Source organism: Rhinatrema bivittatum, chromosome 10 (assembly GCF_901001135.1).
Source record: "Rhinatrema bivittatum chromosome 10, aRhiBiv1.1, whole genome shotgun sequence".
In the NCBI taxonomy this organism is placed as follows: domain Eukaryota; kingdom Metazoa; phylum Chordata; class Amphibia; order Gymnophiona; family Rhinatrematidae; genus Rhinatrema; species Rhinatrema bivittatum.
In genome coordinates, this window is record NC_042624.1 from 125,429,847 (window position 1) to 125,444,366 (window position 14,520).

The 14,520-nt window shown below is 44.2% G+C and overlaps 1 protein-coding gene across 5 annotated transcripts in view; it reads right to left on the reverse strand.

Annotated features, from left to right (window-relative positions):
* PTPRF (protein tyrosine phosphatase receptor type F) overlaps nucleotides 1-14,520 on the reverse strand; it is a 792,879-nt gene that overhangs the window by 210,436 nt on the left and 567,923 nt on the right. For all 5 annotated transcript variants that reach the window (XM_029617709.1, XM_029617708.1, XM_029617711.1 and 2 more), the window contains one exon: nucleotides 7,550-7,743. In XM_029617709.1, coding sequence (XP_029473569.1) covers nucleotides 7,550-7,743 — 194 coding nt within the window. The remainder of the gene's footprint in view (nucleotides 1-7,549; nucleotides 7,744-14,520) is intronic.

Sequence of the window (14,520 nt, forward strand, 5' to 3'; positions counted from 1 at the left end):
TTTGGTGTCCACTGAGTGTTGGACTTTGAAGATGCGCAAAAGATGTCCAAAACTTTCAATTTTCAGAACCTAATGACCTGGGCAATATCTTAGCACATATGTTGCAACCAGAGATAGCAAATGTTGCTTACCTGTAACAGGTGTTTTCACAGGACAGCAGGATGTTAGTCCTCACATATGGGTGACATCACAAGATGGAGCCCAATCACGGAACACTTTTGTCAAAGTTTCCAGAACTTTGACTAGCCCCTACTGGGCATGCCCAGCATGGCACTAACCCTGCAGCCAGGTGGGGTCCCCCTTCAGTCTTGTTTAAAAGCTACAGGTAGTGCCAAAAAATAAAATAAAATGTTACGAACCCAACACCGCAGGGCGGCGGGTGGGTTTCGTGAGGACTAACATCCTGCTGTCCTGTGAGTACACCTGTTACAGGTAAGCAACATTTGCTTTCTCACAGGACAAGCAGGATGGTAGTCCTCACATATGGGTGAGTACCGAGCTGAGAATGTCCGAGTATGCACCAAATGTACCCAAGACATGCAACAGGCACAACAACTGGGGTGGAATTTGGCCGAGGGCATCCTGAACCCTAACGGGCAGGCGGAAGTGTGTTGGTACGTCAAGTTGTGAATAGGTTATGCAGGACAGATTGGCCAAAGATGGAATCTTGTCTTCCGGCTTTGTCCAAGCAATAGTGGCCTGTAAAAGTATGGAGAGAACTCCAGGTGGCAGCCCTGCAAATGTCAGGAAGCGGAACCAAGCGTAGGTGTGCTACTCAAGTCGCCATGGCCCTCACAGAGTGTGCTTTAACACGGTCTTGAAGTAGAATGCCTACTTGCTGGTAGCAAAAGGATATGCAGTCCGCCAACCAGGAGGAGAGAAACTGTTTACCCCACAGGCTGCCCCAATTTGATAGGATGGAAAGAGACAAACAATTGATTGCTTTTCCTGAGAGGCAGCTGTACGGTCTAGGTAGAACGTTAAAGCCCGTTTGCAGTCAAGGGCATGCAGAGCCTGCTCTCCTGGATTGGAATGGGCCTGGGAAAAAGGTAGGTAGTATAATGGATTGACTGAGATGAAAGTCTGAAACTACCTTAGGCAAATATTTAGGGTGAGTGCGGAGTACTGCCCGGTCCTGCAGAAATTTAGTGTAAGGCGGATAGGTAACTAGAGCCTGTAATTCACTAACTCTGCGAGCCAAAGTGATTGCCAGAAGGAAAATCACTTTCCATGTGAGATAGCGAAGATCACAGGATTGAAGAGGCTTGAATGGTGATTTCATGAGCCGACCCAAAACCAGACTGAGGTCCCAAGAAGGGGCCGGAGGAAGCAGTGGAGGCTTGAGGTGAAGCAAGCGCTTCAGAAAACATGTTACAAGGGGTTGTACTGATATGGGTACATCCCCGACACCTTTATGGAAGGTGGCTACCGCACTGACATGCATTCTGATGGAAGAAGTTTTTAGATCTGACTCTGATAAGTGCCAGAGATAGTCCAAAAACTTCATGATAGGACAGGTAAAGGGGTCAAGGGACCGAGAAGAGCACCATGAAGTAAACCTGTTCCATTTGTAAGAGTAAGCTTTTCTCGTGGAAGGCTTCCGTGAAGCAATCAGGACACGGGAAACTGGTTCGGAAAGGATAAGTGGCTGAAGGATTAACCTTTCAACATCCATGCAGTCAGGGACAAGGCTTGCAGATTGGGATGGTGGAGGCACCCGTCGTTCTGAGTGATCAGAAGCGGGTCCTTTCCTAAGGGAATGTGCCTGCGAATGGAGAGATCCTGAAGTATTGGAAACCACACTTGGCATGGCCAGTGAGGTGCTATCAGGATCATGGTTCCCTTATCCTGACGTAACTTCACGAGAGACTTCGAGAGAAGAGGAAGTGGAGGGAATGCATAAAGTAGACCGGTTGCCCACGAGAGGGAGAATGCGTCTCTGGGCTGAGTGTGTTTGCTGCGAATGAGAGAGCAGAAGTTCTCTACTTTGTGATTTTGAGGAGACGCAAAGAGGTCTATCTGAGGATATCCCCATTGTTGGAAGATGGAGTTCGCTACTGAGGGGTTGAGAGACCACTCGTGCGGTTGAAAGATGCGACTCAGCTTGTCTGCCAACACACTGTCCACTCCCGGCAAGTAGGTGGCCCTGAGGTACATCGAATGGGAGAGAGCTTCCGCCCATATCTGTGCAGCTTCTTGACACAGAAGGAAGGAGCCTGTGCCTCCCTGTTTGTTGATGTACCACATGGCCACCTGGTTGTCCGTCTGGATCAGGATAACTTGATTTGAGAGGTGATCCTGAAATGCCTTGAGAACATATCTGATTGCTCAAAGCTCCAGGAAATTTATTTGGTGTTTGGCTTCCTCTGGAGACCAAGATCCTTGTGTCTGCAGATTGGCTCCCCAGCCGAGGTTGGAAGCATCGGTGGTGAGAGTTAATTGAGGGTCTGGAGCCTGAAAGGGCAAGCCTTGGAGGAGATTGATCTGATTTTTCCACCAGGCAAGAGACTGACGGAGTGAGTCGGTTACGTGGACAATGGTCGACAGAGGCTGAATGCTTTGAGTCCATTGAGACCTTAGAGTCTTCTGCATGACTCTCATGATCAAACAGGCCATTGGTGTGGACCTAAACTGAGGACGCCATGTGTCCCAGGAGGATGAGAAAGTGGCATGCATTCGCGGAGTGCTGAGACTGCAGCTGGTGCGCAAGAGACACGAGGGTGAGAGCTCACTGTCGAGGCAGAAAAGCCTTTGCCTGCAAGGTGTCCAAGTCTGCCCCAATGAACGACAAGGTTTGAGATTGGACTAAGTAGGATTTGTCGTAGTTGACGAGAAATCCTAATGAAATTATTTATTTTTTTTATTTATTTAAAGCTTTTCTATACCGGCATTCATGATACAATCATATCATGCCGGTTTACATTTAACAAGGGGTGCAATAACTTTGTTCTTTTAACCAGTGTCGAGGAAGTAAAAAGTTACAATATAACAAGGTTGTTGAAACTGGGAAGGAAGGAGACAGGGATAGACAAGAATTATATAATCTTTACAGAGGTAGATTATTTACATTGTGCCTTAATGTCCCTTAATGGAAATTATTTACATTGTTCAGAAGTGTCTCTCAGTTGTGCAGTAAGGTCTCTCCATGGGACCTGGAGCAAATTACAGTGTGTAAGGTTAGACTGAGGGACGACAGAGTAGCTTGCCGAGTGGGAGCCCTGATTAACCAATCGTCTAGATAGGGGTAGTCGTGAACACCTTGAGTCCTGAGGAAGGTTGCCACTACTACGAGGCATTTTGTGAAGACTCGTGTCACAGACGCTAGGCCGAATGGAAGCACTCGGTACTGATAGTGCTTGGGGCCTACTAGAAACCTCAGGTATTTGCGATGAGATGGAGTTATCGCAATATGAGTGTATGCGTCCTGGAGGTCTAGAGAGCAGAGCCAGTCTTCTCTTTGTAGAAGAGGAAGAAGCGAGCCTAAGGTTACATTTTGAATCTCTCTTGCTGGAGAGGTACTTGTTGAGGGCCCGTAGGTCCAGAATAGGACGAACGCCTCCCGATTTTTTGGGGATTAGAAAGTACCGGGAATAGAATCCTAGGCTGTGCTGAGAGTAGGGTACGGGTTCTATTGCCTTGGACTGGAAAAGGAGGGAGACCTCCTGATCCAGAAGGAAGGAGTGATCGGATGTTCTTCATGTCGGTAGAGGTGGGGAGTCCGTGGCACAGAGAGAAAGTTCAGATGGTAACCCTGAGCAATTATCGCCAGTACCCATTGATCTGAGGTGACTGAGTGCCATATGTTGTGGAAGTGGCACAGTCGACCTCCCACTGGTATGTGAGGCAATGGAAGTTGGCTGCTGCTCTCTAGGTAGAAGTAAAAAACCTGAAGCAGGACCTGGTTGAGGAGCTACTTGCGGTTTTTGTTTCTGTGTCTGACGAGACTGGGCTTTCTGAAAAGGTCTCGTGGAACAGGATCTGGTTGGTGGCGGGTAGGACTTCTTCGGGTGGAAGAATGACTTCTTAGAGTCCTTTCGGAAGGGCTGTTTTGAAGAGTAGTCAGAGGCAGAGAGAGCTGTCTTAGGGTCTTCATGATGGTCCTTAAGTTCCGCCACCGTCCGTTGAATCTGTTTGCCAAACAGATTATCTCCTACATAGGGTAGGTCGGATAACCTGTCTTGTACCTCAGGGCGAAGGTCGGAAGTCTTGAGCCAGGCCCATCTCCTTGCCGAAATAGCGGCTGCAGATACCCTAGTAGTAGTGTCAAAGATATCGTAAGATGTTCTGATCTCAAGCTTGCCTGCCTCAAAACTCTTGTTTACTAGGGTTAGGAGCTGATCTTAAAATTGCTGAGGCAGGGAGTCTGTGAAATCTTGTATCTGCTTAAAAATGACCCTATTATATTGGGTCGTATAGAGCTGATAAGCGGCAATTCGGGAGATGAGCATTGATCCTTGGAAGACACGGCGACCAATTGCATCTGGAAACTTCTGTTCCTTGCCAGGGGGAAAAGAACTGTGAGGCTTTGATCTCTTTGCTCTTTTCTGTGCAGATTCTACCACTTCAGATTGGTGATCCAATTGAGTTTTCTGAAAACCCGGAGCTGACTGCACCAAATAGGAAGTGTCAGCTTTTCTGTGGACTGGAGCAATGGAGCCAGGATGTTCCCAGTTCTTCTTGAGGAGATCCAGAAGAACCTGGTGGATAGGGATGGAAGTTATTTCCTTGGGAGCATCCAGGAATTGTAGCAACTCCATCATCTGATGTCTATCATCCTGTTCAGTCTGTAATTGGAAGGGAACCAATTCAGACATTTCCTTCACAAAATTTATAAAGGAAAGGTCCTCTGGAGGAGAACGCTTTCTACTTTCAGTGGGTGAAGGCAAATCATCGGTTTCTGGGGAGGAATCATCAGTCCAGGTATCATAGGGATCAGCACCTGCTCCTCTAGGAACTAGAGGAGGACAGGGTGGTGGGATACCTGAGGGTCCTGGTCTAGGCTCCGAAGGAATAATTGGAGGCACCGATGAAGGCATCGAAGGTACCGGCGCAGGCATCGAGGGCATCGATGGATGGCTCGGTGGCGTATCTGCACGATGGTTGGACCGGTGGCGATGGACGAATCGGCATTGATGGCTGAGGTAGAACTCCCGATGGAGGGATGCGGAACAGTGTTTCTCCTCCCGATGACATAGTTAGCGGGGAGGGCACTGGAGCCATTGGCGACCCGGGGTCTATCGGTGGAAAAGCGGCAATGAGCGCTTCCATCCTGGAGAGCAGCGGTGCCAACGCTGCCAGAATCGGGTCAGTGGGCGGTTCCACAATCGGTACCGGTGTCGGTGCCAGAGGAACTAGGAGACGTTGCATCGCCTTGTCGATAGCCTCCTGAACCATCCAGTCCAGTTCTTCTCGGAGACCTGGAGCAAGCAGCCCCGGCTCTGGAACAGAAGAAGGAGGCAGAGGCATAGCCGGAGGGACCACCGTTTAAGGCGGAGTCATGGCTCCTGATACCCTGTTGGGCGAGAGTTGCCTCGGTGACCCGGTCGCCGAAAAGGTCGGTGCCTTTTCTGGATGGGGTTTCTTCGACGGCGGCTCGGACGATGATTTCGCTCCCTCGATGGTCTGAGACTTTCGATGTCGATGGTGATGTTTGTCCCTACGATCCCCTCGGTCCAGAGGGGGAGTAGAGGGTGTCGAAGGCCAAAATGTCGTCGATGCTGGATGGTCACCGGCTGGTGGTCGATGCTGGCGCGAAGTTAACGGAGCCAGTTCTGACGACATCGATGCAATGGAAGGAGTCGGGGTTTGAGCACGGAAGAGAAGTTCCATCTTCTCCATTCTGGCCTTGCAACCTTTTGGTGTCATTAGGGCACATTTAGTGCAGGTCAAGACATCATGCTCTCATCCAAGACACATTACACATACTTTATAAGGGTCTGTGATGGACATGGTGCGATTACAGTCCGGGCACCGTCGGAACCCCAATGCCATGGCAAAAATTGAGCCGCGGTACGGTCGACGGCCAGTAGGCCGTGAGGGCCAAACTCGACGGTAATCAACGGAGAACGGGTAAAAAAAACTTACCTGAGTACCGCGGCTTGAAAAAGTTAAAGGAGGGACCCCTGTGGGGCAAATTAACTTTTAGCAATTCCATGAGGAAAATTCCTGTCAGGAATCTCTGCAGAGCTCCTTAACCATGAGGCTACTGCTGCACGGAAAAAAGAAGACTGAAGGGGGACCCCTGCTGGCTGCAGGGTTAGTGCCATCCTGGGCATGCCCAGTAGGGGCCAGTCAAAGTTCTGGAAACTTTGACAAAAGTGTTCAGTGATTGGGCTCCATCCTGTGATGTCACCCATATGTGAGGACTAACATCCTGCTTGTCCCGTGAGAAATTATGATCCTGCCCCAAACAACAAATGTAATCTGCAGAGTGGTTTGCAATGGACAGCTTGCAATTGTATATGGAGCACCTCTTGAAGCTGCTTGTTTGCTTCTGTGCCATGGTGAAGAATATAGATGAGAAAATCAAATTAAAAGATGAAAATATATGGCATTCAAAGTCTCAAATTCTTTGGTGCTGAAAAAATGACCAAAACAGTGGTGTGTAGAAAATTTTTTTTAAAAACTTGAAAGACTGCAGAAAAAGATATGACTAGTAATCTAAAATAGGTAACTGTAGAAGTTCATAGTGCAAAAATCAACTGTGAGCAGAAGTTGCTTAAAAAACATTGAAAAATGGCCAAAAAATAAGCAAGAGAAATGCTGATATCTGAATGGACAAAAACAGACTAAGGAAGTTTGCTTAGTGACAGGATCAACTTTGTGGGAATGTCTGTACATGCTCAGAAAACTCAACCTGGATTTTCTGGGTTCTGAGAAAGCTTCTTTGCTTTAGCGCTGTCAGATGACATCACCCACTTGTGTGACTCATCATCCTGCTTGTCGACAGAGAAATAACCTTTACAGAAGGGTATGTAATACAGTACCTACAAAACCAGGAAATAATCTCTACAATTGGGCATACAACACAATAGCCACAAATACTGAACATCCCTACAGCGTGGTATATAACATAGTACCCATAAACCCCAGAAATGACCCCTACAGTGAGAGTACAACACAAGACAACACCAGTAAACCATGGGAAATAACATCCCTAGCCAATCTCCTCCATGGCATCATGTTCCCATATAGTGCCCTATAGGGGACATCTTAATGTGAGGCTTTCTGGTATGATGTTCACTGCTAGTCTTCAAGAAAACAGGTGACAGACAGTATTTCCTACAGTGGAAAGCAAAGGAGGAAAATGATTGTATCTTCTTATCTGATGAAGAGAGGATAAACCTTGAAAGCTTGTCACAGATGTATTAAGTTAGTTCAATTAAAAAGTTATCACCTACAACTTGTTTGCAGACCCTTAATTTTACATATTCAAGTGGAGTAACATGACAACCATAATTTCTTACTAGGAAAAAACATTATTCTACAGGAATCCATTAATAAGCGATGCAACGGTGTTAGTATCCTCTACTCCACCCTTGTTCCATACCTGGGCCTCCATTAGCATTATGTCTTTAATTATGGGCTGGCTGCGTGGTTCACTGTTTTCCAAAGTCACGTAAGTGACTTGATAGCCTCTGATCTGCCCATGCTGCTTGTTGGAGATTGGTGATTTCCATGACACGCGGATGGATGTCGAGTTCACAGGCTCCACCTCCACCTTGCGTGGCGGGGCACTGGGCACTAGAACACACATTACATACAGGATATCAGTGTTGGAGCAGAAGTAGTGCGCCACCCATTCACAGCACTACTCTCCACATCATGGAATTAACTGAAGGTCTGTTAATCAGAGTACTCTTTTGCACCCCATGCATCTGTTATTAAATATACAGACTTCAATTTCCAAATGAAACTGCTTTCAGTTTTATTTAATACTAATGCTTCAATTTGCAAATGCAGATTTCATGTCCTTCACAGATTTCCCAGTTGTTTTTAGTGCTGGAAATTAAAATTACTTCCAAGCACTGGGGGTAGGGATGGGGGTCCCTTTGTGTTGTGCTGGTACCACAGTCCTGCCCACTGTTCCCAGGTCTGTCTCTTCACTTACCCTGAAGCACAGATCTCCCTGCACCATTACTACCAGCCACATAGCATAGGGCTCAGCCAACTAAAGCAAACATATTACAAATAACTGAAGCATGCAAACATTTTCAGAATAAAGTAGAATAAAACAACAAACATGCTGTAGTACAAATGCAGAAAGAGAAGATGCAGCGAGCGAGAGAGAGAACTGAATTACTCAGAGATAAAATGTCTGCTGTATACAGATGATCTGGCCATTTTATTTCCTATTCTAGGTTTGCAAGACAACTTAATTCTTTGAGACACCTAGTGCAAATCCTGAGATCTATAGGTGAATTTGGAAAAGACAAAAATTATTTCCCAGAAAAAAGTTAAAAAATATCTACAAGATAAATTAAATTTTTACCTAAATAGCAAAGTAGTAAAGCACAGCCTAGACTACGCATACTTGGCCTGACACTAAGTGCAACTGGGAGCGCTACACTGGTTATAAAGAGCTCTATGGACTTTCTATTCAATAAAGACAGATTTGGCCAGTTTTAATCCCCTAATAAAACTATTAAAATGATCTAATATCATAATTCAAATATTCTCTTGTATGAAAGTGAACTCCGGGGTCCACACAGGAGAAGATTAGGAGGTGGCAGATGCAGCAAAGTGAATCAAGCTGTTACCCAGACAAACAAACAAAGTTGGAGGAAAACACATAAGTCAAGAAGAAGTTACATTTATGCTCTGAGGCTTGGAATTTAGGTGGGGGATTAGATTCGAGGTTGACTTTAATGGCACGATTGAAGAAAGTATTCAAGGTAACATTTTTTTTAATTGGGATTATTATGTCCCTTGAAGCAAATTCTCCCTCCATCAGAATTTAGATTAGTCATTCAACAACTTGATTACTATAATTCACTGTATAGTGGATTACCTAAATTTCTTCTGCATATATTGCAGCTTATTCAAAATGCTGCTGTTAGGTTAATCTTTGATTTATGGTGATAGTATTTCTCCTTATTTGATAAAATTGCATTGGCAGCCAATAAAACAGAGGGTGAGGTGTAAGTTGTTAACTTTAGTACATAAGTCCCTGTATTCTGATTCTTTTTATATTAAGAAAAAAAATAAATTCTTATGTGTTAGGATTTCACCTATGCAGCCTCATTCTTCCCTACTGCCGCCTGCATTGATGCCTCTCCACCAGAAGAGGCTTCCAGAGAGTTTAACTTCCAGCCTTGCCAAGCTCCTCCTCTCTGCCTGTGCCACACCAAAATCTCAACCCTGTGTAAACCTGCCTTGACATTGTATCCTTGCTTTTGCATAGTGTTACCCTTGGCTTCGTGTACTGGCCCTGGTTTCTTATCTTGCTCTGATGGCCTTCGGGCCTTCTTGCTCTTTGTCTTGACTTGTGGTCTTTTTGCTCTGTACCTTGGTCTTGAGACCTCCGGGTCCTATTCTGCCTTGTAACCCTGCTTTGAGGCCTTTGGGCCTACTCTGTCTAGTACCCTGACTTGTGGCCTCTCCAGGCCTTCTTATTGCCTAGTGGCCTATAGCCTCCTGCCTCGTTGCCTTCGGGCTTCTATATTCTCTGTTTGGTGATATCCCTGCCTGTCTTGTCTAACTCCTGCCCTAGTCTGCCTTGTTTGGTTTTTGTCCTTGGTTAGTCTTGTTGTGCCTTGTCAGTATCCTGCCCAGTCCTGGCTGTAGCAAAGCCCTGTCCTTATCTTGGCTTATTCAGTGCCTTGTCTAGTTCCAGGTCCTGCCTAGTATCCAGCCTAGCCGTCCAGTCTGCCAAGCCCTGCCTGCCTCATCCAAGCCTCTTTAGCCCTGCTTTCAGCCTTGCCTGCTCAGCCATAATTGTCCAGCCTTGATTTGCCTACTCTGGTTCTAGTCTGTACAGACTCACTATATGTACTGCTGCCGCAGAGACCTACTGGCCCCCAGAACCCAAGGGCTCAACCTGCAGGGGAGGGAGCAGGCTAGGCGGAAGGCCAACCCTTGTCTTGTCCAGAATCCTGCCTTGCAGTCCCAAGCCACTCTCCTGGTGGGCTTTCCCAGAACTCCTGACATTATGTACCTGCTTGCCCCCAGCATTCAGGTTCTCAGCATTATTAATACTCCCATCTATTGCATATCTTAGGTGTGAAATAAATAAATAATAAATAGATGGGAGGTTCTCATAAGCCTACACTTGAGCAATAGGAAAGAAATGGGGGGCAAGTATGAGGCTATGTAGATGACATGAAACTATTTGAAGTTGTTAAAACACGAATGAATTGTGAGGAATTGCAGAAGAACTTGCCAGACTGGGGGGACTGGGCATCTAAATGGCAGATGAAATTCAATGAGAATACATGCAAAGTGATACAAATAGGGAAAAACAGTGTTTATTATAGGTACACAATGCTGGGTTCTGTATTAGGAGTCACCATCTAGGAAAAGGATTTTGGAATCATTGTGGACAACACATTGGATGTGTGGATGCACAGTAGCCAAGGTTGAAGCCTTGATGAGTGGTGCTACTGCTAACAAGTTTCAAACTTGTGCTAATTCAACCCTTATTTGTCCATGGACAATACACTGAAATCCTCAGTTCACTGTGCTGCAGCAGTCAAAAAAGCAAATAGAATGTTAGGAATTATTCGGAAAGGCATGGAGAATATCATAATGCCTCTGTTGAGGCATTGTGTAACAACTCCCTGAGTACTGTGTACAGTTATGGTCTCCCTTGCTCAAAAAAGATGAGGTGGGACTAGAAAAAGTACAAAGGAGGACAACAAAAATGCTAAAAGGGATGGAAGAGTTCACCCATGAGAAAGAAACTGATTAAGGCTTTTCAGCATGGAGAAGAGAAAACAGAGGCAACATGAGTGTTTCTAAAAGCACGAGCTGGGTGGAGCAGGTAAGCAGAAGAATGCTAATTACCCTTTCAAATAATACTAGGACTAGGGGACACTCCAAGAAATTAACAAGTAGCAGATTTAAGTATTTGTTCATTCAGCACACAATCAAGCTGTGGAATTTGCTATCAGAGGATATGGTCAAGGCTTTTCAAGTTCCTGGAGAAAACGTCTACAGACTATTAGGAGCTACATAGACTTGGGAATGCCACCTCTTATTTTGGGAATGAACAACAAGGAATGGATCTACTCTTGGGTGACTGTCGGAAACAGGGTGCTGGGAATGATGGAATTTTAGTCTTACTCAGCATTGCATATCTTATGTTCTTAAGACAAAACAAGGAGAAATATCTGGAAGGCTATGAATACAATGCTCATAGTCTAGATAATAAAATTAAATACTTGCTAATCCTATGTACAGGGAAGATCAGGATATCGTTACTATAACAAACTTAGTTCAAGGAGTCCCATAAATGGAAAATGTCCATAGGTTCTAAAATGTTCAGAAAAGATAGGGCAAGTAAGAAAAGGGAAGACATAGTACTAAGAGGATAATTTTAAAAGAAATTTTCACAGGTAAAGCACAACGTCATTCATGGATATGCAGGCAGAAGTGAATGTATAAGGTCCATATATATGTACTGTTACCTGCATTCATGAGAGGTGTCCTGGAGAGGTGGAGGAATCTGGACAGGGTTCTCATTTATACTTGGTACTTTTTGATTTAAAAAGTGTGTATGTAAATTTACAGCATAATGGCAGCTGTAATTGTGTGCAGTTAGTTTTTCCAGAGTCATTTTCAAAGCAAACTGGCATGTGTAAATTTGTTCTGAAAATTGATGTAGCTTATGTGGGCTGCTACAAAATTACCCCCTTTATGTAAAAATATTAAAGCAACCGAAATACAGGGTGTACGGAAAAAGTAAGAAATGCTATGGGTCTTCTTGAAAATGGGGAATGAAACTTCCATCTACACTGGCGAAATCTATTAATTTTTGTCACCTGCCTTTTCAAATGCTGAAAGTTCAAGGCTGAAAAGAACGTCCTACAAAACACTCGTAAGATGACTTTCTGGGTTCTTCCCTCTAGGAAAAAGCAGAACCAGTTTAACATGGTGTCTCCCATATCTAGACTCAAGACTTGATTCAACAAAATATGATGGCCAATCAATCAAATGCAGTAGGAAAGTCTAAGAGGACTAATAGAAACAATGTTCTGATTCAGCTGCAGACTGAGGTCGTACAGTAAAGAACTAAAATTGTTTCTGTTCGAAAGCCAAATCTAAAATTTGATAATTGTCTCATCCAGTTTATTCTGCAGTTGTCAGGAAACCACACTATTAACTATTTTGCCTACAAATGGGATACGTTTCTTGTCCAGATTACTGGCATCCAGCATAGTTTTCTTAAAAAGTGATGGAACTGAATCTGGCATGTTAAAGAAGTTTTAATTAGTAGTTTAAGATGTTCTAATCTAAACAATCCTCCCCGCCCTTGGCAGATTTCAATAAATCGACACAAAAAAGGCAAGTAGGTCTTAATTCATCTGTATCTTAATTGCTTAATTCATCATAGCTTAATTCAGCATAGCTCTCTGCTTCAACGGCAGGGGAGAAGAAAAATTGATACTTCACGCATATCCAACATAGCTCTCTGCTTCAACGGCAGGGGAGAAAAAACTGATACTTCACGCATATCCAGCATAGCTCTCTGCTTCAACGGCAGGGGAGAAGAAAAACTGATACTTCACGCATATCCAGCATAGCTCCCTGCTTCAACAGCAGGGGAGAAGAAAAACAACCAATAAGTGCTGAATAACATAGTCTGGGTAAAACAAATAAGCATGGGTGTAGCTTGCTTATTGCGGCGGTTACTACCCCTACTACCCCTAACTAATCAAGCTTGATATTTCACTCGGATGCAGCTCCATCACTGCTCTCTACATTAATGGCGGGGGTGGAAGGGAAATAGAACCAAAGAGCTAAGAGAAACAGATAAGTATGAGAAAAAAATGTGTGAAGCTTGCTGGGCAGACTGGATGGGCCGTTTGGTCTTCTTCTGCCGTCATTTCTATGTTTCTATGAAAGGAGTCTAATAAGAGAGGAGGATCTTAAACATTTCTGTCTTCAGCTTGCATTTCCAATTCTGCTACACTTTGACTCTTCTCAAATACAAAATTATCTGAACAATATTCTGTAAGATAATTGCACTGACATGCAGATTCATCAACCTTCAGAGACAGTTCACAAAATGGGAAAATTCCTTAGAGGAAGTCTGGTCCATGGTTATCGAAGTGAAAATATAATTGTTCTTTCCAAATGAAAGCAACACCTGTAACAAAGTAAACTGGAAGAATGGTCAAGAGTTCAGAAAATGTAAAATCCCACATTTGGGATGCAAAACTCCATTAGCCATGGATAAATCAGAAGAACAAAGACTAGAAGCTGTCAAACAAGAATGAGATCTAGGAGTGACTGTCTCAGATGACCTGAAGGCAGCCGATAAATACAATAAAGCAAACGTGAAAGCTAACAGCTCTGCTGCATGAATAGAGCTATCATCATCAGGAAAACAAAAAGTAATATTGCTCCTGTATAGGTCATTAGTGAGACCCTATCCTGAGTACTTTCTTTAATTCTGGAGGCTGTACCTTTGTAAGGACATTGAGAAGATAGAAGTGGTTCAGGAAAGGATTAGTAAAATGATACAGGGCCTGCAATACAAACCCTACCAAGAAATACTTAAGACAATCAAAATGTACTCCCAGAGGGAAGAATGGATAGGAGGAACATGATAGAATCATTCACTGTGTGACATGCTTCAGTACAGTGTAGGAATAAGGAGTCATGATATGAAAGTACAAGGCATGAGAAAATATGTTTTTAATGAGAGGATGGTAGATGCTTAGACTAGATTATTGACTGTAATGATGACAACCAAAACTGTGATAGAATTTGAACATGCTTGGAACAGACACAGCTCAGCTGGGGAGAAACAGTAAAAGAAAAGGAGGAGGGGATTTACACGGCCAAACAGGAGAGAATACAGGTCCATGGGCAGAGAATGGTGATAGGACTACATCAGGCTTTTGTACAGTATGACCATAGTTACAATCCTAACACGACTGGCATGGATATATTTCCAAATGGCTGCAATAACCTGCACAATAAACCTAGCAATGAGCACAATTTGGACATATAGATTGGAGGAGAGTCTAGTGTTTTCAGCAGTGATGTGAACCAGCGTTCAAATCCTGCTGCCCCTCCTTGTGACCTTGGGCAAGTTACTTCACCCTCCATTGCCTCAGGTACAAACAGATTGTGAGCCCTTTAGGGACAGGGGAAACTCTAAGTTACCTATATGTAATCTGCTTAAAGCATAATATAAATAAAATAAACATTTATTTATTTAACTTGGTTTTCCACCTTAGAACATAAGATGTGGCATGGTAGGTCGAACCAAAAAATCCATCTCACACAACATCCTCTCTCTACAAACCTGTAACAATTTCAGGTACTCAAATCTGCACTCAAGAAAAGCAA